General features: G+C 44.4%; 1 protein-coding gene across 1 annotated transcript in view; it reads left to right on the plus strand.

The window, feature by feature from the left end:
- Positions 1-18,197, plus strand: part of TXNRD1 (thioredoxin reductase 1) — a 44,414-nt gene extending 26,217 nt beyond the window's left edge. The window contains exons 10-14 of the mRNA XM_078146940.1: positions 762-918; positions 3,659-3,766; positions 5,000-5,095; positions 11,531-11,665; positions 16,196-18,197. Coding sequence (XP_078003066.1) covers positions 762-918; positions 3,659-3,766; positions 5,000-5,095; positions 11,531-11,665; positions 16,196-16,258 — 559 coding nt within the window. The 3' untranslated portion in view covers positions 16,259-18,197. The remainder of the gene's footprint in view (positions 1-761; positions 919-3,658; positions 3,767-4,999; positions 5,096-11,530; positions 11,666-16,195) is intronic.
- Positions 18,198-21,858: the final 3,661 nt, after the last annotated feature.

Here is a 21,858-nt window from a genome sequence, read left to right on the forward strand (position 1 = left end):
CGCCCATTTTTTAATGGTGCCCTGACTGCAGAACACCAGCCTGGGCTCCGCATGTGTGTTCAGGAATGGGGTGGGGGGATGGGGGAGGAAAGGAGTTCATTGAGGTGGGAAGGTTGGTTTCTGTTTGTTGAGTAACCTGGGTAACTCTTTGTGATTGTACAGCTGGTTCAAGTATTGTCACTTGGAGATCGCTGCCATCTTTCATGTACTTAAAATATTGACTCATTAAGGAACATGGAGACTCTTGGACCAGATGGCTGGGGTGCGGGGGTAGAGATGGACCTGGGACTGCTTTTTCTCAATAGCCTAGGTTAGATGTTGCCATTTTAACATTCCAGTAATTACAAGCATGAAGAAAATTATAAATTGCCCTCCTCCCTCTCCCCGATCCTGCTTCTCCTTGGGCCGGTTCCTGTTCTCTCTGGCCTTGGTTTGCTCCTCTGGGGAATGGGCTACATGGCCTGCAAGCTCCCTTTTGGCTCTCTAGAGTTGTGATCCTATAGTAATCAAGGGATCTGTTGAAGTAGGACACCTGTGTGGCCTTCAGCTGAGGTTATACCTTACAAGTTTCTCTTAGCTGGTAAAATTTTGTTTTCTCAATTTCTACTGGAAATTTTTTGTGATTTCATTGTTTTCTTTCTTCATCTTTTTTCTTTTTTCCTTCATTTTTTTCTTTGCTTTATCTTCCCTCTTGTTATCTTCCTTCCTTCCTTTCTTTCCTTCTTTCTTTCTTCCTTTCTTCCTCTTCTTTGAATTTGTAGGACAGGGAAAATACCTGTCAATGATGAGGAACAGACCAGTGTACCTTACATCTACGCCATTGGGGATATCTTAGAAGGCAAACTGGAACTGACACCTGTTGCGATCCAGGCGGGCAGACTGTTGGCTCGGCGACTTTACGCCGGTTCTGATGTAAAGGTAAGCATTTGGCTGTCATCCACTGGCATTCTGTTTCCCAAAATCAGGCGGCCTCCCATCTTGGAGGGGCAGCTTTCCAAATCTGCATTTTTTTTTTTGGCCTTGAAGGGTCTGGCAGATGGGCGGTATTAACTGCCTTCAGAGCTGGACAGAATTACAGATTCTGTAAATTTGTGATTTTATCTACTGTGAAATGTTTTTTTTTTCCTTCTTGAGATTGCAGGAACAATAAGATGAACTCAATTCAGTTAACTAAGCCTTAACACTACTTCATTCCACATAAATCTTCATAATAGCTGCATTACATCAGTTTCATTATCTCCAATTTACATGTAATTTTCAAAATCCTTTTATGGGTTCTAAATAGGCTATAAAAGGACTTGGTGATCTAGGAGGGGATGCTAATAATGCAGAGAGCTTCTTCAAACCTTCCTTTGCTCTTTCTTTCTCCTGTTGGAATATATCGACAGCGTCTTGAGTGTAATTCACTGTAGGTTTCCTTTCTACATTCGCAGGTATTGGAAACCTGAAAGAGTAATGGTGGTACCGTACCATGACAATAGCCAGTCTTTATAAATTGGTCTCCAGAGGCAGTTTTGAGTTGCACTTTAATCTGTTAAAACCTCTCCAAGTTGAAATTCACATAAATGGGGGAAGTAGAATTGGAATGAACTTGGTTGAGATAATCAGATATTTTTATGTTATAACCACAGGGTGTCAAGTTCCCTAGAAAGTCGTTGCTTCAGGTCATGAGTTTGGCTTAGCCGAGAAGCTTTTTTGATTTAATGATTTGTTTCTTTTGATTAGTCCTTTTTTTGTTTTTTTGTTTTTTAATGAGCAGGTAACGAGCAAGAAAGGACATTCAGGAGGGTGTGAGGGTTGAAGATATGAGCTTGCCTTAGCAAGGAGGGCCCAAGGACAGCCTCATTCACTGTTGTAGGCTTGAGCCCCAGATGAGGTGTTCTGACTCTTGAGAGGCAACATGGCGCCATGGGAAGACAATTGGATTTGGATTCAAAGGATCATAATTCAGTCCCACTTGTTTTTTTGAGAGGGGCCTACAGGAATGGGGTAGCTTTTCTCAAGGTTACACAGGTAGCGCATGGGAGAGCTACCGTTTGAACTTGGGTCATTGGGTCAAGTTCCCAGCCAGGCTACTCTGTGACCTTGGTCAAATTACCCATCTAACCTGTCTGTGCAACTGGGAGATTGGACCAGATGAGGCCTAAGTCCCTCTCAGCTCTAAATCCCATGTTCCATAAATCCAGTGCACAGATCCCTGGATTTGGACGGAAGAGGACCTGGGTTCAAATCTTGTCTCTCTCACTTGCTCCCTGTGTGAGACTCTGGACAAACTACTTTAACCTCTGTGGGCCTCAGTTTCATCATCTGTAAAATGACAGAGTTGGAGTTGATAGCCCTCTACAGTCCCTTTGAGCCCTATGATCTTGGGATCTAATCTCCCCCCCTCCACCCTCAGTCCCTGAATTTTGAATTCCTCAAGGTTTAGAACTCTGTTCATTCTGTCCATCTCTTCTGCCCCCTTCCTCCAGGGGTGAAAATACTAAGTTCTTAGTCTGCCAGGCCATCTACACTCTGTCCTGAACCACCCCGTACCACGATTTCATCTTCAACAAAAGTGAAGCTGCTGAGAAGGCCTATGATTTTTTTTTTCTTGTGTTTAATTCCCCTGATCTTTGGTGGGAGCTTCTTCCCGGAGCCTTCCTTCTGCTCTCAGACTCTTCCGTTTGACTCTTCCCGCATTTCTTGGATGTAGGAAATAAGGAAGAAGAGGGCAAGCTTGTGTCTGTGTTGTAGCTGGCAGGCTGGAGTTGGTCCAGCACTCCCGGAGGGCCTTAATCCTTTAATTTGCCAGGCAGGTGTTGGGGAAAACATTTTCACTTAGGACTTGGAGTAGACCAAGTCTCAGCCTGCCTTTTCTATTGTCTCGCTTTTGAGCAGACACTCCCCAAGTCAAACCACTTGGCTTTTTGCCTTAAGACCTTTGAGTTTGCCTGAAAGGCTGTATTTAATTTTGTTCTGTTGCACCTGAAAGATAATTATGACTGCATATTACTGCCCCCATTTTATAGATGAGGAAGTTGACACTCAGAGAGTTTAGTTGACTTAAAGGGTCATAGATTATAGTTAAAGGGACTTTATTCATTTATTTATTCATTCACTCATTTGTTCATTTGTTTATTTATTTTAGGCAGTTGGGGTTAAGTGACTTGCCCAGGGCCACACAGCTAGTTAGTGTTATGTGTCTGAGGCCAGATTTGAACTCAGGTCCCCCTGACTCCAGGGCCGGTGCTTTATCCACTGCGCCAGCTAGCTGCCCCCTAAAGGGACTTTAGAAGCCATATAGTTCATCCCTCTCTTTTTAAAAGTGTTGAGTTAAAAAATTTTTTTTCAACTAGCAAAAACGAATTTTTTGTCCTTTGTCCTTCACCCTATTGAGAAAAGAAAAAAAACCCCACAACCTTTGTACCAAATATGTATATTCAAGCTAATTAAATGCCCCCATTGGCCATATCCAAAATGTGTGTCTTATTCAGCACCCTGAGTTCACCACCTCTCTGTCAGGAGGTGGGTAGCAAGCTTCATCATCTGGGAGGGGAGAAAGGGAGGAAGGAAGACTTTGCAAACCCCAAAGGTTTTGGAAATGCCTTCTTTGAATTCACATCCTTTCAACCTGACAAGCCCCAAGTGATTTGTTCACCTCTCTCTTTGCACACAGTGTGACTACGACAATGTGCCTACCACTGTATTTACCCCCATGGAATATGGGGCTTGTGGCCTCTCTGAAGAAAAAGCCATTGAGAAGTTTGGAGAAGAAAACATAGAGGTAAGCGACCTTCCTACCTACCTCCCCCTCATTTTAGACAATACGGTGCTGGGGAAAGAGCTATACTCTAGAACTGGGTTTGAATTTCAGCTCTGCCTATGGCCTCCCTGGCCCTTTCCTGCAGTAATTCTGTATTCCCAAGTCACTTCCCCTTGTCTGGGTTTCTTCAAATGAGGAGGCTGCGTTCGGTGGCCAACGAGGTCCCCTCCAGATCTTGTCTCTCATTGCATGATTTCTCATGCTCACTCCAGAACGGGTTAAATCCCGCTAGGACCCTGGAGAGAGCTGACCCGACTGCGTGCCTCCCCCAGCCCACAACATAGAGTCAGTGAGTCTTGAGCCTAAAACGCTGACATTAGCAGATGTTGCCCAGTGAGCAGAGATTATTACCCTCCCACAAATCCTTTGAAGAAAATGGCAAGGTTTAAAGCGGGCCTATTGGCAACGATGTGAGAGACCCGAACATGTGGGCAAAGGGTTTAAATCATACATAAACTCCCTTTGATACAGTGATTATTGATTTCCCGCCATATTTTTCTGCCACCGTAGCCCATCTGTAAGTCCGTTCTTTGGCTCTGATGCTACGCATTTTGAAAACGACGCTAGAATTTATAATTCAAGGCCAAGACTTGGCAACGTTAGCCAAATAATTGATCATTTTTGGGCAAAGTGTCCTGACATTTATGAAACATTAGAAAGGCTGTCATTTTTTTTCCCTTTCCTTTATTTTTTTCTTTTTTGGCCTCGATGCCTATAATTACAAGCTAACACTCACGGTGAATTCCATAAGAAAAGAAATGCCTTTTGGAAGCATCCAAACCACAGAGCCAGGTGATGATTAGAATGGTTCCTGCCTACACTTTCTCCCCTTGTCATTCCTAAGAGATGACAAGACGGGAGTGTATTTTTAAAAAGGTGAGATTAAGATGATTCATCACATGGCCTTCCTTTTCAACTTTTCCTTGAAAGGCCTTAAGCCTCACGGGTGGTAAACACCTGAGTGTGAAGCTTGACCTAAAAAAAAAAAAGGAATAATTATTTAAAGGGATGAGTTGATACCCGTCAGGCTCTAGCTATGAGTTCAATGTCATCTGCTTTGTGGCTGGCTTTCCACTTAAAGGCAAGCCATGGCCAGTCCACATTGTGGGATGTCCTGTGCTGTGGCCGTCATATTGGAAAACCAATTTGTATTTGTGGTAGGGATCGGTTTTAGATGGTTTGTTTGCTTCTTAGGTCTACCATAGCTACTTTTGGCCACTGGAATGGACCATCCCGTCAAGAGATAACAATAAATGCTATGCCAAAATCGTCTGCAATGTCAAAGACAACGTAAGTGCCATTTTTATTGTAATCAACATGTCTGAACGTTCCATTTCCCTTTCATTGGGGCATTAATGCTTACTGTCCGGGCCCCTTACTTTGGCATGTAAAATGTGATTACAGATTTATTAATTGGGTACGCCCTGTCGCCCCAACCCTGTTTTATAATCGGCAGAAGGTCAGGGAGGTGCTCAATAAAGATTTCCTACGCTCTTCAAGAGACCTCAGGGATGGATCACCTCTGGAGTACTGTGTCAAGTTCTACGTGTCTCATTTTTAGGAAGGACATCCACAAGGATATTGGCATCTGGGTATCATAGAACACTAGCTTTGAATCTAGAAAGTCTGAGTTGGAATCCAGCCTTGACATCTACTATTCTGTGTGACCTTGGGCAAGTCACCGAATAGCCTCAGTTTCCTTATCTGTAAAATGGGGGTAGTAATAACGACCTGCCTCACAAGGTTGTTGTGAGAAACAGATGAGCTGATATTTGCGAGGTGCTTTGCAAATCTTAAAGTGTTCGATGAGGGTTATTGATCTGTCTCACATCTAGAAGAGGCCAACCAGAACGGGAGGGGACCAGAGAACATGGCGTTCATGGATCAAGGAGAGGACTCAGTCTGGTGAAGAGAGGTCCAGGGTGGAATCGATATAGGGTGGGGGACAGGTAGTGATAGCGGAATGCGGGTATTTGAGGAGCTGCCTTGTTCTACTTGGGCCCAGTTATAGCCCTAGAAGCAATGGGTGTGAGTTAGATACAGATTGTGACTCAGGGTAACGAGTAATTTTCTAACCATTGGAACTACCCCAATGTGGAATGTTTGGGGGTGGGAGTTCCAAGTAGCCTGTTGGATGCAATTCAGTAAGCATTTATTAAGCACCGGCTGTATGCCAGACACCAGTGCTGTGTGCTGGGGCTACAAAGACAAAAATGAATCAGTCCCTGCCCTCCAGGAGCTTACAGATTCTTTTCTCCATAGCCTTGGTTAGGCACTCTTTTTTTTTCTTTCTTTCTTCTTTTGGACCATATCTGTGATTTCATTCATGTAGGGAACTCTCAGGAAGGAAACCTTCTCCACCAATGCAGATCAGCGCCTGCTCTGTATCTTATAGTCTTAGAGAGCTGCCTAGGAACGCTAAAAGAGGAAATGACTTACCCAGGGTCACACATCCAGTATGTGTCAAAGATAGGGCTGGAGCTCCCCCGACTCTGAGGCCAGTGCTCTGTGCACCACTCCTCGAAGGATAGACCTGCCATTTTACTGTTCAAGTAAGAACAGGTGTGGAGAAAATGATGTGCTGCCCTGGGCAGTGGGAGGTATTATGTTCTTCCCAGCAAAATGCATCATTGCTGGAGATCTCACCTCTCTGTCTCCTCTCTTTCTCTATTACTTCTCCTTCTTTCTTCTCTCTCTTTTCTCTCTCTCCTCTTTTTCTACCTTCTCTCCTTCTCTCTCTTTTCTTTCTCTCTTCTCTTCTTTTTCCTCTCCCTCCCCTCCCCTCTCTTCTACTCTTCCCTTTTTACATTCTTTCTCTCCTCTCTCTCCATCTCTCTTCCCTCTTTCTCTTCCTTTTCTCCTCTTTTGTTCTCCTCTTCTCCTTTCACTTCTTCTCTCCATCTCCCTCCCCCCTTCTTTCACCTTCTCTCTCTATCTTTCTTCTTTCTTCTCTTTCTCTTCTCTGTCTTCTCCTCTTTCTATCTCTTTCCATTTCTTTCCCTCCATCTCTTATTTATTCAGTCACTGCTTCATTTTCATCTTTGTACCCTGAGGGCCTAGTACAATGTTTGGCACACAGTAAATGCTTAATAAATAAATGTTGCATTAAGAGTGAATGGATCACCCCTAACCCGAGATCTCCAGACAGTGGATTGGACTGGGTAGTCTCCAGGGATCCTTACAATCCTGATATTCTGTGTCTTTGTGTCTGCCATAGCCCCTAGCATAGTACAAGGCCCATAGCAGGCCACCAATAAATATTTGTTCAGTAAATTAACCAAATTGTCTGGACTTGTGATTCTAGCCCTGGTGGGAGTTCCTGCTGAACATTTCCTCCACCAGTGTCAATCACCTTAAATTAGTCTGAGAGAGTTGAGGAGGCGGAGGTGGAGGGGGTGGGGAACAGGGAACTGAGAGGTTCAGGGACTTCCCAGAGCTCTCAGGCCTCCAAGATTTCCCTCCATCCATTATTTATCCACCGCCTCTGTCTAAATATTTATTTCTCCCCCTTTTCTATAAATGCAGAAACTACAACAAAAAATCAGGCTTTGTCCTCAGAAATAACCAAGAATAAGCATTAAAGTGATAGTTAACTAAAATGTCAGTTCTTTTTCAGAATGTTGATGTGAAAAAAACCTTCTCTTCTGTGGGCTCGAATTTTGCGTTTCCTCATCAGAATTCATCTTTCTAAAATCATCCCATAGGGTCTTGATGCTAATTTTTTTTCTCCTGTTCTCTTGCGCCTTTAAAATTAGAGAGGGGAGAAGGGAGCAGCATTTATTAAGCATCGACTGTGTGCCACCCGCCAAGCTAAAGCACTTTACAAACTTAGCTTGTCTCCTGAAAAAGACGAAATCTGTGACTTTGACTGATGCAGATCGCTTTGAAGAATGTACATATTCATCCCCTGAAGCTATGATTGCTCTTTCAGTACTTGGGAGATGGGACCACTTTGATTGGGCATTAATGCCCTCTGTACCATAGAAGTCCAGGCTTAGGTTGGCTCTTGGATGGCTGCTTCCAGACTTTCACTGGACCGGTGGGCTCCATGACAGCTCACACTCTGCTGGCTGAGCCTTCTGGGTTCCCGAATCACCTTCCTACCTACAGGGAAGAGGATAGATCTTCAGCAGAAGAAAGGAATGAGCTATTGTAGGGTTTGTACAGTATAGTGAGAATGGGGCTGGACCTGGGAGCTGGAAGAAAGACCTGGTTTCAGATCCTGCTTTTCATACTTAACTACTTGTGTGACCCTGGGTTCTTAACCTCCTTCTTAGACAACTCCCAAGTGCTTGCACTGCTGATGAATTCCAGTCTACTTTGGAGAAGGGAATGACAGAGAGAATGCATTGGCTCTTAGGGCATCATAGAATCTTAGTGTTGAGTCCAGGATCATAGACTTCAAAGTTGAAAGGGACCCTAGAGATAATCTGGTCCATTTCATACTCCTCATCCCTCATTTTCAGATGAGGAAACTGAGGCTGAGAGTGGGGGAGTGACTTGCCCATGATCTTCATTATTAAGTCTTTTTTGGTCCTGTCTGACTCTCTGTGACCCCATTTGGGGTTTTCTTGGCAGAGATACTAGACTGGTTTGCCATTTCCTTCTCTAGCTCATTTTACAGATGAGGAAACTGAGTCAAACAGGGTGAAATGACTTGCCCAGAGTCACATAGCTAGTAAGTATCTGAGGCTGGATTTGAACTCAGGAAAATGGTCTTCCTGATTCCAGGCCCAGGGCTCAATCCACTGCACCACCTAGCCATCCCCACAGTCACACAGATAGTAAATAGCAAGGCTGGGATTTGAACTGTGACTCCCATTTTCCTTTTTCCTCTTTTCCCATTTACCAGGGAGGTTGGAAAGTGAAAAGTGTGGCTTAGTGATGACCTGTATCCATGGCATCCAGGGTTATAGGAGTAGTGTTTTCCTAGGTCCTTGGTAGGAATATCATGGGAGAAATGTTTCATTTACTAAGAGCCCTGGCAACATATGAACTGTCTAATCTAAATTAAATTTGTTGCTCAGAATCCCCTTAGAAGGGGAGTTAGTGCAGGTATTTATCAGATTCTTAAAAAAAATTGATATATTTTGCTTTAGTATTGCTTTCATTTCCCAACCTTTCTTAATTCCTGTGCCTTCCCTCTGTTCATTATTTCCTTTTTATCCTAGTTATATTTTTGCATATATTTGCATATTGTATACTTTTGTGTGTAGCTTGCTTTGTATAGATTTGTTTGCATGTTGTTCGCCCTTTAGGCTGTATGTTCCTTGAGGGCAGGGACTCTTTGCATCCCCAGGCTTAGCCCAGTGCCTGGCACATGGTAGGCACTTAATAAACATTTATTGATCGACCGATTGGTTATACTTCATTTTAATTAAGCCACTTGCTGTTTATTCTCTATGTCCTCGTCAGACAGTACTTAAGCATTTTTTTTTTCTGAAAAGAGTTCGCTTTTAGTTCTGTGCTCTGCTGGCAGTGAGGGATAGCTCAGATATGTCAGAAAAATGGATGGCCCTTAAATCCTTTCGATTTTTTCTTTGGGGAAGCATTGTACCCCTTTGTAGTAGATTTATCTTCCTGCCAATTTGGTTTAGGCTGATGGATGCTTTCTGAGATCCCTTTCAGCTCAAGCATTGTGTGAATCTGGTGGTAAGATTAGCCAGACTTCCTCGATTTCCCCCCCAGCCCTTGCAAATGGCAGCCATGATAGAGGAGATAGTCCGCCATGTTTGTTACCTGGGTTTGGGTACCAGTATATGATCTAAGGCAAGTCCCTCAAAGAATTCAGGCCTTGTTTTCTTCATCTTTACTGTGGGGAAAATGTTAGTTAAAATAAAATTATAAAGAGATGCAGTGTGATATCATGGTTAGAGAGCCATCCTTGAGTCAGAAAGCCCTGGGTTCAAGTGCCCCCTCTGACATATGCTGGCTGCATGACCTTGGACAAGTCACTTAATGCTTTGTTCTCCAAGTCACTCTCTCTAGGACCATGTTGCTGATCTACATTGGTGGAGAGCATTTTCGTATCAGGGATTCTCCCACCCACCCCAACAAAACCGTAGGTCTGCACTCAAGTTAAAAGGCCCAGTGAAATTGGGTGGATGGATTCTCCATGGGGGATTTGGAGGGGAACATGCATGAGAATCTGTCGGATGAGGAGTGGATGACTCTGGAGTCAAAGGAGCTGGGTTCAGATCCTGACTCTGCATCCCTTGGTATTTCTGGGCCTCAGTCTCTTCATCTAGAAAATGAAGAAGTTGTACCAGAAGGCCATTGAGTGCCCTTCCATTAAAGTGACATCCGTCACACTGGCCTCACAGAGCTGTTGGGGGACAAATGAGAGAATATATGTAAAGTGCTCTGTATACAGTAAATCACTATATAAATGTGAGTTGTTATTTTGGGGAAAGTGGTCCAGGAACTTGCTTGTTAGTGTAAGTGCAGCTGAGCCATCCGGGTGCAAAAGATGGTGCTGGGTTTGGAGTAAGAGGACCAGAGTTCAAAACTTAGCTCTGCAACCTGTAGCAAGGTATTCCCACCTGCCTAAACCTGTGTCCTCCTCATTTGGTAAACTGAAGGTGTCGGATAAGAGGATTTAAAAAGTCGTATTCCACTCTAAATCTGTGAGCCTTGTCCCAGTGTATCTGCCGTCCTGCCCCAGTGGTCCCCAACCTCTTGGCCAAGATGAGGAAGGCATATTTCATTATTTGATCTCACCCAGGCAGCATGGTGGATAGAATACTGGATCTGGAGTCAGGAAGATCTGAGTTCAAATCCAGTATCTGACACTCACTAGCTGGATGACATTGGACAGATCACTTAACCTCAGTTTCCTCATCTGTAAAATGGGGACAGTAACAACCCTTACCTCCCAGGGTTGTTGTGAAGATCAAATGAAGTAGTATTTGTAAAGTGCTTAGCACAATGCCTGGCACACCGTGGACATTTAATAAATTCTTTCTTCCCTCTCCTTTCTTCCTTCCCCCTTTTCCCTTACTCTTTTTCCTCCTTTCCTCCCTCCCTTCCTCCCTTCCTCTATCCCTCCCTCCCTTCCTCTCTTCCTCCCTTCTTTCCTTCCCTTCCTTCCTTCTCTTCTTCCTCTCTTCCTTCCTTCCTTCTTTCCTTCCCTTCTTCCTCCATCCCTCCCTTCCTCTTTTCCTCCCTTCTTTCCTTCCCTTCCTTCCTTCTCTTCTTCCTCCCTCCCTTCCTCTCTTCCTCCCTTCTTTCCTTCCCTTCTTTCTCTTCTTCCTCCCTCCCTTCCTCTCATCTACTCTTCCTTCCTCCCTTCTTTCCTTCCCTTCCTTCCTTCTCTTCTTCCTCCCTCCCTTCCTCTCTTCCACTCTTCCTCCCTCCCTTCTTTCCTTCCCTCCCTTCCTCCCTTCCTCCTTCCGTTTTTTCTTTCCTCATTTCTTCTACCAGGAGTAGAGAACCTGAGGCCTCAAGGTCACATGTGGCCCTCTAGGTCCTTTGACTGAATCCAGACTTCACAGAACAAATCCCCTTCATAAAAGGATTTGTTCTATAAAACTTGGACTCGCTCAAAAGGCTGCACCCAAGGCCCTAGAAGGCCACATGTGACCTTGAGGCTGCAGGTCCCCCACCCCTGTAATAATCTAGCCCATGCCTTAGAACAGGTTTTTAGAATAAACTGGGGAAACTCTTACCAAGCTATGGAGAAGAAACTGAAGGCCCTCAATCCCTGTGTTCTCTCTATTCTTTTAGGAACGTGTTGTGGGTTTCCACGTCCTGGGTCCAAATGCAGGCGAAGTCACTCAGGGCTTTGCAGCAGCCCTCAAATGTGGACTGACCAAAGAGCAGCTGGACAGCACAATTGGGATCCACCCAGTGTGTGCAGAGGTAGGTACTTGTATGAAGAGACAGAAAAAATGGCACCTTCCAGAAGCCTTTCTTTATTGACTCTTCTTGGCCGTCCTCGTCCCAATCCTTGGTTGGGCATTCCTACCATGATGTAGGATGGTTGTGCCAATGAGGCCTTGATTTATGGAGCCCTGATGACTTAGTCTTCATCACTTCTCCCAGATTAAGCATCTCCCACCCAAAGTTTCAGGTAGAAGAAAATGTGTACAGTGTGTATTCTCTGTGGAAATATTGGCCTGTGCTATTGGCTTACCCTAAGGACCTCTGACCATCAACTCTTCCATTTGCAAATCGACTTTCTTTTATGGGTTGTCCCTTCTCATTAGAGTGTGAGCTCTTTGAAAGAAGGAAATGAGTAGGTTTTTTGTTTTGCTTTCACTAGTGCTTATCACAGGGTTTGTCACATAATAAGCATTTGATAAAAATTTTTTTTCATTTAATCATACCAAGGAAGATTCTCATAGCCGAGGTTTTAACCCGCCTCCCCTATGTGTTAAGCAGCGCTGTCTTTCCTCTTGGGCTAGAAGTATATGAGTAGGCTTTGGCCGACATGATTTGAAAGACCAGATGAAGAGAGTTGATGTTGGCATGGGGCCCATCAATTTGTGGGTCTCTAGTTATCTCTAGACTGATGGTTGGGATTGGGTTAAATTGGCCGCAATGCCTCTTTAGCAAGTGCCCCAGCCACAGTGGAGTAAATGGATTGGGAAGAAATAGATCTCACCTGGCATCTTCCTGGATGGAGTGCTGAAGAATCCATCCCTGGCCACCATAGACCATGTACATTTTAGGAGTGGTGGCGCATACGTACGGTGAGGGTGAGAATGTTGCAGCAGACTCCTAACGCTACTTCCCTTTGAAATGGGAAGCCTTTGTGAAATTCCTTCTTTATCTAATAACTTGAGAAATATGGTGACTTAATGAAGCCCCCTGATTTGGAGTCAGGGAAGCTGTGTTTAGATACTGACTTTGTCACTTAATACCTGTGTGGTTTGGGCCAACTAGGTGCTCTTTTATTTCTATTGAGAGATGGCATGACTTAGAGGACAGGATGCTGGATTTGGAGCCATAAAGATCTGGGTTCAAATCCCACTTCAGATCCTTACTAGCTACATGACCCTGAGCAAGTCACTTAACCTCAGTTTCTTCCTCTCTAAAATGAGGGGATTGGACTGGAGTGGCAGGGTTGGGGGGTTACAATTCCCATTTTACAGATGAGGAAACTGAGGCTTAAAAAGATTAGATCCATGGTGGAAATATTCTTATCCTTTTCAGAGGTGCCATGGCCCATTCATTAGGGTGATTGGGGCTGTGCATGGTAAAGCAGCCCAGCCATAGAGTTTTGAACTCCCCAGCCAGAGGCTGAGAGAGGGGCAGAACAGCTCTCAGACACTCACTGCTCTGAGTGCAGAGAAGGAGGAAGCTCTCATTTGATTTGAAGGGCTCCTTGGGAAGGTTCTAATGGGTGTCTTCGCACCTGGGACTCTGGCACCCTATTAGCATCATTCATTGTGAAGAGAGAAGACTACTAATTTATTCTGGACTTTTGAGCTGAGGGAGCTGAATAGAAGCTGATTAGCTCTAATTCAGCCTGGTAATTTCAGCTAATCATGTTTGTTTGGGGGCGGAGGGCGGAGAAAAGTTCTTCTGGAGCGCTCTTGCGATACATTTTTAGAATCCGGCCTCAAAAAGAGTTTTTCCCCTTCTGTTTGCATTTGGTGTCATCTGAGGGGACGGGAAGACTAGTGTAAGGGTGGGGGCAGGGGTTGAGGTTGGCAGCATCTGTGGGCTTTCACAGGTATGGAGTCTTCCAGGATGGGGGAGGGGCTTCCATTGATTTAATATCCTGTTTCTACGGATGCAGCTGTATGTAAATTAGTGCTGTCTGGGCAGGCGCCCGGCCCATCAAAGCTTTTATTTAGATTTAATTAAGGTTGGCAGCATGCCTTATTGATTTTCATCTTCTTTAGTAGAAGAGGTCTTTAAAAAAGAAAAAAGGATCAAGTAACTTTCAGTATCCCCCCTTCCTTCTCCCTACCCCCTTTCCTGTGTTCAAATGAAGCGTCTTTGGCTAAGGGTGCCTGTCCTGAATGGCCTTATTCAGGTAGCCCTCTAGACAGGCTGTATCCTCCCAGGTTGGTAGCAAGTAGCTGAATCACAGCTGGAAGTGTCCTTCCATCATGGTCTTATTTTACAGCAGAGGAAACTGAGGCCCAGTGCTCAAAAGAGCCAGAGTTTGAATATGGGTCTTCCAGTGCCCCAGCCCATAGCTTTACTCTGTTGTGTCATGATTCCATGTTGAGTTTGGGGTGCTCCATTAAACTGTAACCTATTTCTATTGAATATATTCTAATGTGTTTGCCTGGGTGAGTGATAACAATGGCTGCCATTGACATGGTGATTTCAGATTTATGAAGCGGTTTTGTCCCAGCTGCGCTGTGAGGTAGGAAGGTTGAAATATGCCGATAGGCATTTAGTTCTCATTTTTTCCTGCTTTCTCTCTCAAGTGACTTTGAGGCCAACCAATTACTGTAGCTTTGAACAGCATCACCTAAGTGGCTTTGATTTCCTATAGTATTTTCTTGTGTGCATCAAGGCCACAACCTTAGCTTTTCCTTCATTCAACACATGTTAATTGAGCATTTACTCAGGGGAAGCACGATAATGGGGCGCTGGATTTGGGATCAGAGGAGACCTGGGTTCAGAGCCTGCTTGTGTGACCTTGAATGAGCCAGTTCTACTTGACCTGCCTCAGTTTCCCCATCTGTATAATGAGAGAGTTGGACTATAGATACCTTCTAAGGTGCCCTGTGATCCTAGTCTTGAAGAAGTTACATCTCCTGCCCTCAACAAGCTTTATACTCTACTAGGGAAGGGGAAAAGGGAGGAAGGGAACAAATATTTATTAAGTACCTCCTGTGTGCCCAACACTACGCTTAAGGGCTTTACAGATATCTCCTTTGATCCTCACAACACCCTTGGTAGGTAGGTGCTGTTACTATCCCACTTTTATGTTTGAGGTGGCATTTCACCTGGACTTTGAAGGATCACTAGGCTGCTTGTCTAGCTAGGAGGAGGGTTACTCCAGGCAGAGAAAACTGTGTGAGCTAAGACATGAAGACAAAATATGGAGTGTTATGAACCATGAGTATCACAGGACCTTACATCCAGAACTAAAGGCCATCTGCTCCAATCCTGACCGCCATCTTTTCTGCACAGAGCAGGGACCAAAATGATCAGAACTCTCTTCGCTGTAGATCGCTGGTTCTCAAAGTGGGCTCTGGGGTTCATGAGATCAAAACTAATTTCATAATAAAGCCATGTCATTTTAATTTATTAGAGATACACAATGGTAAATATCAGCAGAGACAGCCCATCTAAGTGAAAACTCTTTGAGGGGGAGGGATCCTTCAATGAATGTCAAGAGTATCTAGGGGTCTCAGGACCAAATAGGTTGAGAACCCCTGCTCTAAAGTATTTACACAGTCCCCCAAGTCATTAGGTAAAACCAGTCTGTTGGAAAGGTCTTCGAAGGGCATCTGATCCAGTCTTCCCTGCAGCATACATCTTCTTTTCTTTATTGTATTTATAGTTCTTAAAACGCTTTTTAAAAAATTCTTATTAGTCTTTTTGTATGCAATTATAATTTGTTTTTGTCTTAGCCCCTAACTCTATTGAACCCTTTCTTAGTGGTCACCCAGCTCCTGCTTAAACACCTCCAGTGACAGTGAACTCATTACCCGTTCCTCCCAAGGCAAACCATTTGACTTTTAGACAGCTCTCATTGGTCCAAAGTTTGCTTTCTTGAACTTTCACTCATTCCTCTGAGTTTTGGACGGCCATATGATCCTTCTCTGTGATGAACCCTCGAGTATTTGAAGACGTTGATCATGAATTTCTCTCGTTCATAGGTTCTTAACTGGGATCCATGAACCTAAAGATGGATAGATAGATGGATAGATAATTGTACTGCGACATAATTGGTTTCCTTTGTAATACCACGTATTTTATTTTATGCATTTACAAACGTGAAATGCAAGAGATTTAACATCCCCGGTCCAAGCTAAAAACACCAAATTCTTCTATTTTTTTTAAAGTGTTTTTGAGGCTTTCTGTTTTTGTATTAATCATTTCCTATTCTACATCTCCAGCCAAACCCTAACCCTTGTATAGACAAAAAAGGTTAGCAAAACCGATCAATATATCAGTCCCATCTGGCAGTGTATATAGCGTTCTGTACCAGTATCTCCCACCTATCCCCCTGCCGTTCTCAGAGGAACAAAGTTTGTTTCAGCTACTTTCAGAGACCAAGACAAGTCATTAAAATTAATCAGAATCTGGCCCCCCACATCATGGCTGGTCCTCACACGGCATGGTCTCTAGGCCCTTTGTCAGCCTGTTCACACCCACCTTGGACACATCACAGCTCACCCTGCATTCATGCCTGAACTACTGGTCCTGCGCTCCCTTGCTCCACATTTCTTAAAAACGGGTCTCCTTTTTTTGCAGGTGTTTACAACGCTATCTGTGACTAAACGTTCAGGGGGAAACATCCTCCAGGCAGGTTGCTGAGGTTAAGCCCCGGTGTTGCTGCTGCTGCCTCCGGCGACTCCGGATATCATCACATTATTTTATTTTCTCGGGTAGAGAAAAGCCTTGAGAGAATCCACCATCAACTCCCTCCACATCTCTCCCGATACCAGAAGGGAGGAGATACTTGAACCTCGGGACTGATTCAGACATCGTGGTGCCCGGAGAAGGCAGTTAGCAAGACACTGGGAATATCGCAGCGTACCTGAAACTGAGGTCTAGCGGTGCATCTAGCAGATGCGTTAATGAAGTCACTACCCAAAGCCCTATCTTGTGGTGGGTGGTGGCCGAAGAGCCGCGGCTTCAGTTTCTTTAAGACTTTTGTTTGGTTTTGTTTTCAATGAAGAATGTCCTTCCAGTTACTGTCTCTGATAAGGCTTTTAAATGATCCAGGAGCCCCCCATGAGGCCCTTATCCCTTGACGGCATGGGCATGCGTGCATCAGCCAGCTTCCGACAATGTACACGTGCCCTTCAAAGAGGAGATGAAGTAGCTTGCTCCTCACTCCATCTAAGGATTGAAATGACCCTTAGCCTTTGCTTTTTCCTAAATTTCCTTATCCAGTTGCAGGCACGTGTGTCCTCTCTGGTCCTCTGTCCTCTTCCTCCCCCAAGCAGATTTCACCACTTTTCAAGATGGCACTGTTGGTTGGCCCCACCCTTTTTGAGGAGTTGAGCTGACCTCCTGGGCTGGAGATGTGAACCGCAGTTCCTTCACAAAGCCCAGGGTGGCGCAGGTTCTAGATCTGGCCGTAATTCAGTGAAACAGGGTGCTTTCTTCCAGGAATAGTTACAGCACCCACATGCGCACTCCATGGGGGAGGGGGCATTTTTCAGAACACCTTGTCTTGACCTTTTCCTTGATCCTTTTGGGCAAGGTGAGAATGATAGCCTAAAACCATCACAACTCCATTTTCTTGGCAAGTATCTATTTATGGGTCCCCTCTGGATAGGCCTCACTCATAGGGAGATGAGGCAGTCCATCCATGCTTGTGACTCCCATTCTTTTGGGGGAGCAGACCCATTTCTCTTTTGGTTTCCTCTTTCTCATTTGCTTTTTTTTTAAGGTATTATTCACATAATAAATTATTTAATTATTTTTTTTAAGCCCACGGATGGATCTGAAGGATTTTTGTGTTTCATAAACATCAAATGGTTTTGGCTTCTTTGTTTTGGGGGGAGGAATGGGGAAGGAGGGTGTTACAGGGTAGAATCTTATATAAGATTGTTTTTCTCTTAGATCTTCAGCTTAGGGTAACTATTTGTGGGAGACAGGATTGTGTTGAAGAGTGCCTGTCTCCTTGAAGAAGTTTAATGGAGAGTGGCTGTAAAATGGGTCTCCATGACGCAACATCTATTTATATATATAGCTCAATGTCCACTTCCCAGCCTGTAACTTGTGATTCATCTTAGCTGGTGCGTTGAGTAATTGTTTCAAAGTCCCCATCCAGGGAGCCTCAGGAAATACCCTCCTTTGTTTGGCCTTCACACAACAGGGTCCCCATTCGTCTGCCTCTGTACTCAGCCTAGGGCCTCATACCTCACGAATGGGCCTTTAGGTGGAAAAAGGAAAGGTTTCCGGGACAGAATCAGAAGACAACGGTTCTGCTGTTTTCGATAAGATTTCTCTAAATCTTCCTGTCTCTGGAATTTGAAAATGGAGATGGGCAACATGGAAGTCATTGTGTTCTGAACTTAATCATGTTCCCATTCTCTCTCATTGGCTGAAAAACAAACAATATTTTGTGTGTCTAGAAGACCCCTGGTAAAAAAAAAATCTCATCTGAAGAGTTGGCCTCATTTGGTTTCCCCCCCAATTGGACCCCTTATCAAATTATTTTTTTTGTTGTTGTTTATGATAATTTTGGAAGAAAAAAACTTGATAATGTGAAACATTAAATAGTATTTATATTCATCTCGTATGTGTTGTGTGTGGGTCCTTTTTTTTTTTTAGGCAACTGGGGTTATGTGACATTTTAGTTTGTTTTGTTTTTCAATAAGGCAACTGGAGGTAAGTGACTTGCCGGGGTCACACAGCTAGTAAATATCAAGTGTTTGGTCTGAGACAGGTTTTGAACTCTGGTCCTCCTGACTTCAGGGCCGGTGCTCCATCCACTCCACCACCTAGCTGCCCCTTTCTTTAGCATTCTTGTTGGAGAATTGGACCAGAGTTCTGTCGTTGGCTACCTGGGTGCCCCTGGGCAAGTCACTTAAGCTCTCTTGTTCCTTGGTTTCCTCATCTGTAAAATGATGAGGTCATCAAGTGACCTCTTACATCTTGTCCAGCTCTAGATACGAGGCTCTATAAATACAAGCCAAGTTTTCAGAAAGAAACACACCTACGTTTCCCAGTGGATCCCTCCCACCCCTCTTGCCAGAAAGCCATTCCGGAAAGAGAATTTTTTTTTTTAAAGGAAGTCTGCACAGACCTCTTCGGGCAAAAGCTGGATAACCACTCATTGTGTATGTTGTAGACGCGATAAATGTCAATTCAGGTCCGAGTCATACAAGATAGCCCCCGAGATCCTGTCCCTCCCCCAGTCTTGGATCCTGGGCTGAGTACAGTGGCCGGCACACAGTAGGCACCTAATAAATGCTTGTTGACATATGAACAAGGTGCTCGGACTTGCTGGTCCCTGAGCTCTCATTCTGGGATTCAGAACTTTGCCGAGTTCAGAACTTTGCAGAGTGCATTGATCCAGAGATCCCCTGGTTGGGTGGGGGAGACGTCCAGTCTGCAGAGCTGGCTTTTAGCCCCACCTCTGCCATTGAACGTGATCTGACCTTGGACCAGAAGACTGCTCCGGGCCACCTCTCAGCGGTTTGGTTTCCTCATCCCTAAAACAAAGGGGTTGGGCCAGATTCACTCCAAAGTCCCTTCTGGCTCTCAATCCTGATTAGTGAGTTTCCTTACTATCTGCTGGTATTTACATTTTAAATATTTAATTGTTTTTTCAAGTCAGAATTCTTGAGCGGGGTCCTGGTTGGACTCCTTGCCATCTTGGCGGGGACCTAGCTTTCCCAGCAGCACTCGACGTCTCTCTCCACAGCTGTCTTCCCCGAAATCAGAATTTACTGCAGATGTTGCTGGTGTGTGGAGGCTTACCTGGCGGGATTGGGGCCTTCCGTAAAGAAATAGTCATTTTAATTGACGCTCTTTTCTGCAGCGCCTCTTACTTCCAGATCTGTCTCCTCTCTCCCCTCCCTATCCAGAGAGCCATGGGCTGTAGCAGAATTAGAAATAACAGCAACTAACAGGCACCTCCCGTGGATCTGAAAGGGGAGGCCGTGTTCCCCACCCGTAATCCCCTGGGAACTTTGGAAACAAAAGGAGAGAGGGGCCTCTTCTCTTAATTTTCTTATATGGCCAGCCACGTAGCCCAGTGGATAGAGACCCAGAATCAGGAAGACCTGAACTCAAATCCAGCCTCAGACACTTCCTAGCTGTGTGACCCACGGCAAATTTCTTAACCTCTGCCTCAGTTTCCTCATCTGTAAAATGGGGATAATAATAGCACCTACCCCTCAGGGTTGTTGTAAGGATAGGATGAGATAACATTTGTAAGGCGCTATACAAAGCTTAAGGCATAGATGCTAGCTATTGCTACTATTATGAAGTATTACTACCACTACCACCACCACCACTACAAGTCCTACTACTTTTATTACTGTCACCACCACCACTACTAGTACCACCACCACCACCACCACCACCACTACACTATTTCTATTACTACTACCACCACCACTGCTACCACTACTACTTCTAATGCTACCAATATAGATAGCGATGCAGCTGTAATTTAACAGATTTATTCTATGGGGGAAAAATTTGCCAGCTTGGTGATGTCCTTCTTAACTTGCCCCTCAAACAACTAACAAGAGTATAACCTTAAACTAGACTCTTTGGGGACACTGAGGTATTTGGATTTCTGATTCATGAAGGGTTTACTAAAAACCTATTTATTCCTTCTTCTGTCACATAGAAAGGGTGGAAAAGGCCGTTCGGAGGGCTAGGTGGAGAGGGAGAGAGCAGTGACAGCAGGTCTCCAGCACCAGCTAAGGGAGATCTCTCTCTTAAGGGAGATCCCTCTCGGCTGCCCAGCCGAGCCGAGAAAAGCACCTGGGTGGGCTGGCTCCTGTAAACACCTTTCTTGGGCCAACTCCACAGACTCACAGAGAAACCTTCTGTTCACAATTTTGCTCAGCTTCCAGAGAGGTTTCTCGTTGTAAATCATCAGATTGATTTTCAGTTATAAACAGGGTGGGTGGCAGGAGTCTTATTTGTCCCACACCCCACCAGCTTGTGGAGAGGCTCAGTTCCCTGAGTTCTAGCCCTGCAAGAGCTAGAGGAGATTATATTATTAATACAATAATTAGTATGATATTAATGCATAATACAACACATAATTACTACCATATTAATAGAATTATAACACACAATATAATTTATTATATATTTGTACTATATATTGTATTATATAGCATTATATCATTAAAACCATATGCTTGTACTATATATTCATATTAATATATCATAACATAGCATCACATATAACTATAGATTTATACATACATTTAGATAATAAAATATAAATATAATATAAATATAATATTAAGATATAAAATAAACCTAAAATACATAATATAAATTAATATACAAGTATATAAATATATAATTTATATAATATATAATTGTTTTATTTATATTTAGATAGTATACAATTGTGTGTTTGTACATATATTTGTGTAATTATAACAGTGTTAATAATATTTACAAATATTAGTAACCCCACAATCCTCATGAATCCCTACTTTTCACTGGAGGACCCTGAGGCAGACAAAGGTTAAGTGACTTGCCCAGGGTCACCCAGCTGGTAAGTGTCTTGAATCAAGACTTGAACTCAGCTCTTCCTGACTCCAAGCCCAGTGCCCTATCCACTGTAGCACTTAGTTGCCTTAATCCTATTGGAGTTCACCTAAAACGGTGGAGAAGGCTCGAGGTCATACCCTATGAAGATAAGTCGAAGGAGGTGGGGAGGTTGCGTCCGGAGAAGGGATGTCCTCCAGAATGAAGGGTTGCCACGTGGATGAGGGAATAGCTTTGTTCTGCTTGGCCCCATAGGCCAGAAATAGCAGCCGTGGGTGAACATTGCAAAGAAGGGAATTTTGACTCGAGGTCTGCAGAAACTTCCTAACAATTAGAGCTGACTAGAAGCAAAATAGATTGCGCGAGGGATTGCCCTTGACTTAGCTCTTCAAGCCAATGATGGGCAGCCTCTGCTCAGAGAAGTTGGAGTAGGGATCCTTCCGGACTTGGAGGGGGATGGGGCTCCTTCCAACCCTTGAGACCCTCCGGGATCGTGTCCTCCAGCTTGCCCCTCCCCTCTGCCCTGGCCAGTCTGCCCCCCTGATGCCAGCCTCCTGGCAGGTCCTCAAACAAGACCCTCCATCTCTCTGCTCTGGGCATTTCCATGCCTGGAACACTCCTCCGCATCTTCGCCTCCTGGCTTCCCTCGCTTCCTTCAAGATCAGCTAAAATTCCACCTTCTCCAAGAAACCTTTCTGGGCCCCCTCAATGCC

This window comes from Phascolarctos cinereus, unplaced genomic scaffold (assembly GCF_003287225.1).
Source record: "Phascolarctos cinereus isolate Bilbo 61053 unplaced genomic scaffold, phaCin_HiC Scaffold_1;HRSCAF=81, whole genome shotgun sequence".
NCBI classification, from domain to species: domain Eukaryota; kingdom Metazoa; phylum Chordata; class Mammalia; order Diprotodontia; family Phascolarctidae; genus Phascolarctos; species Phascolarctos cinereus.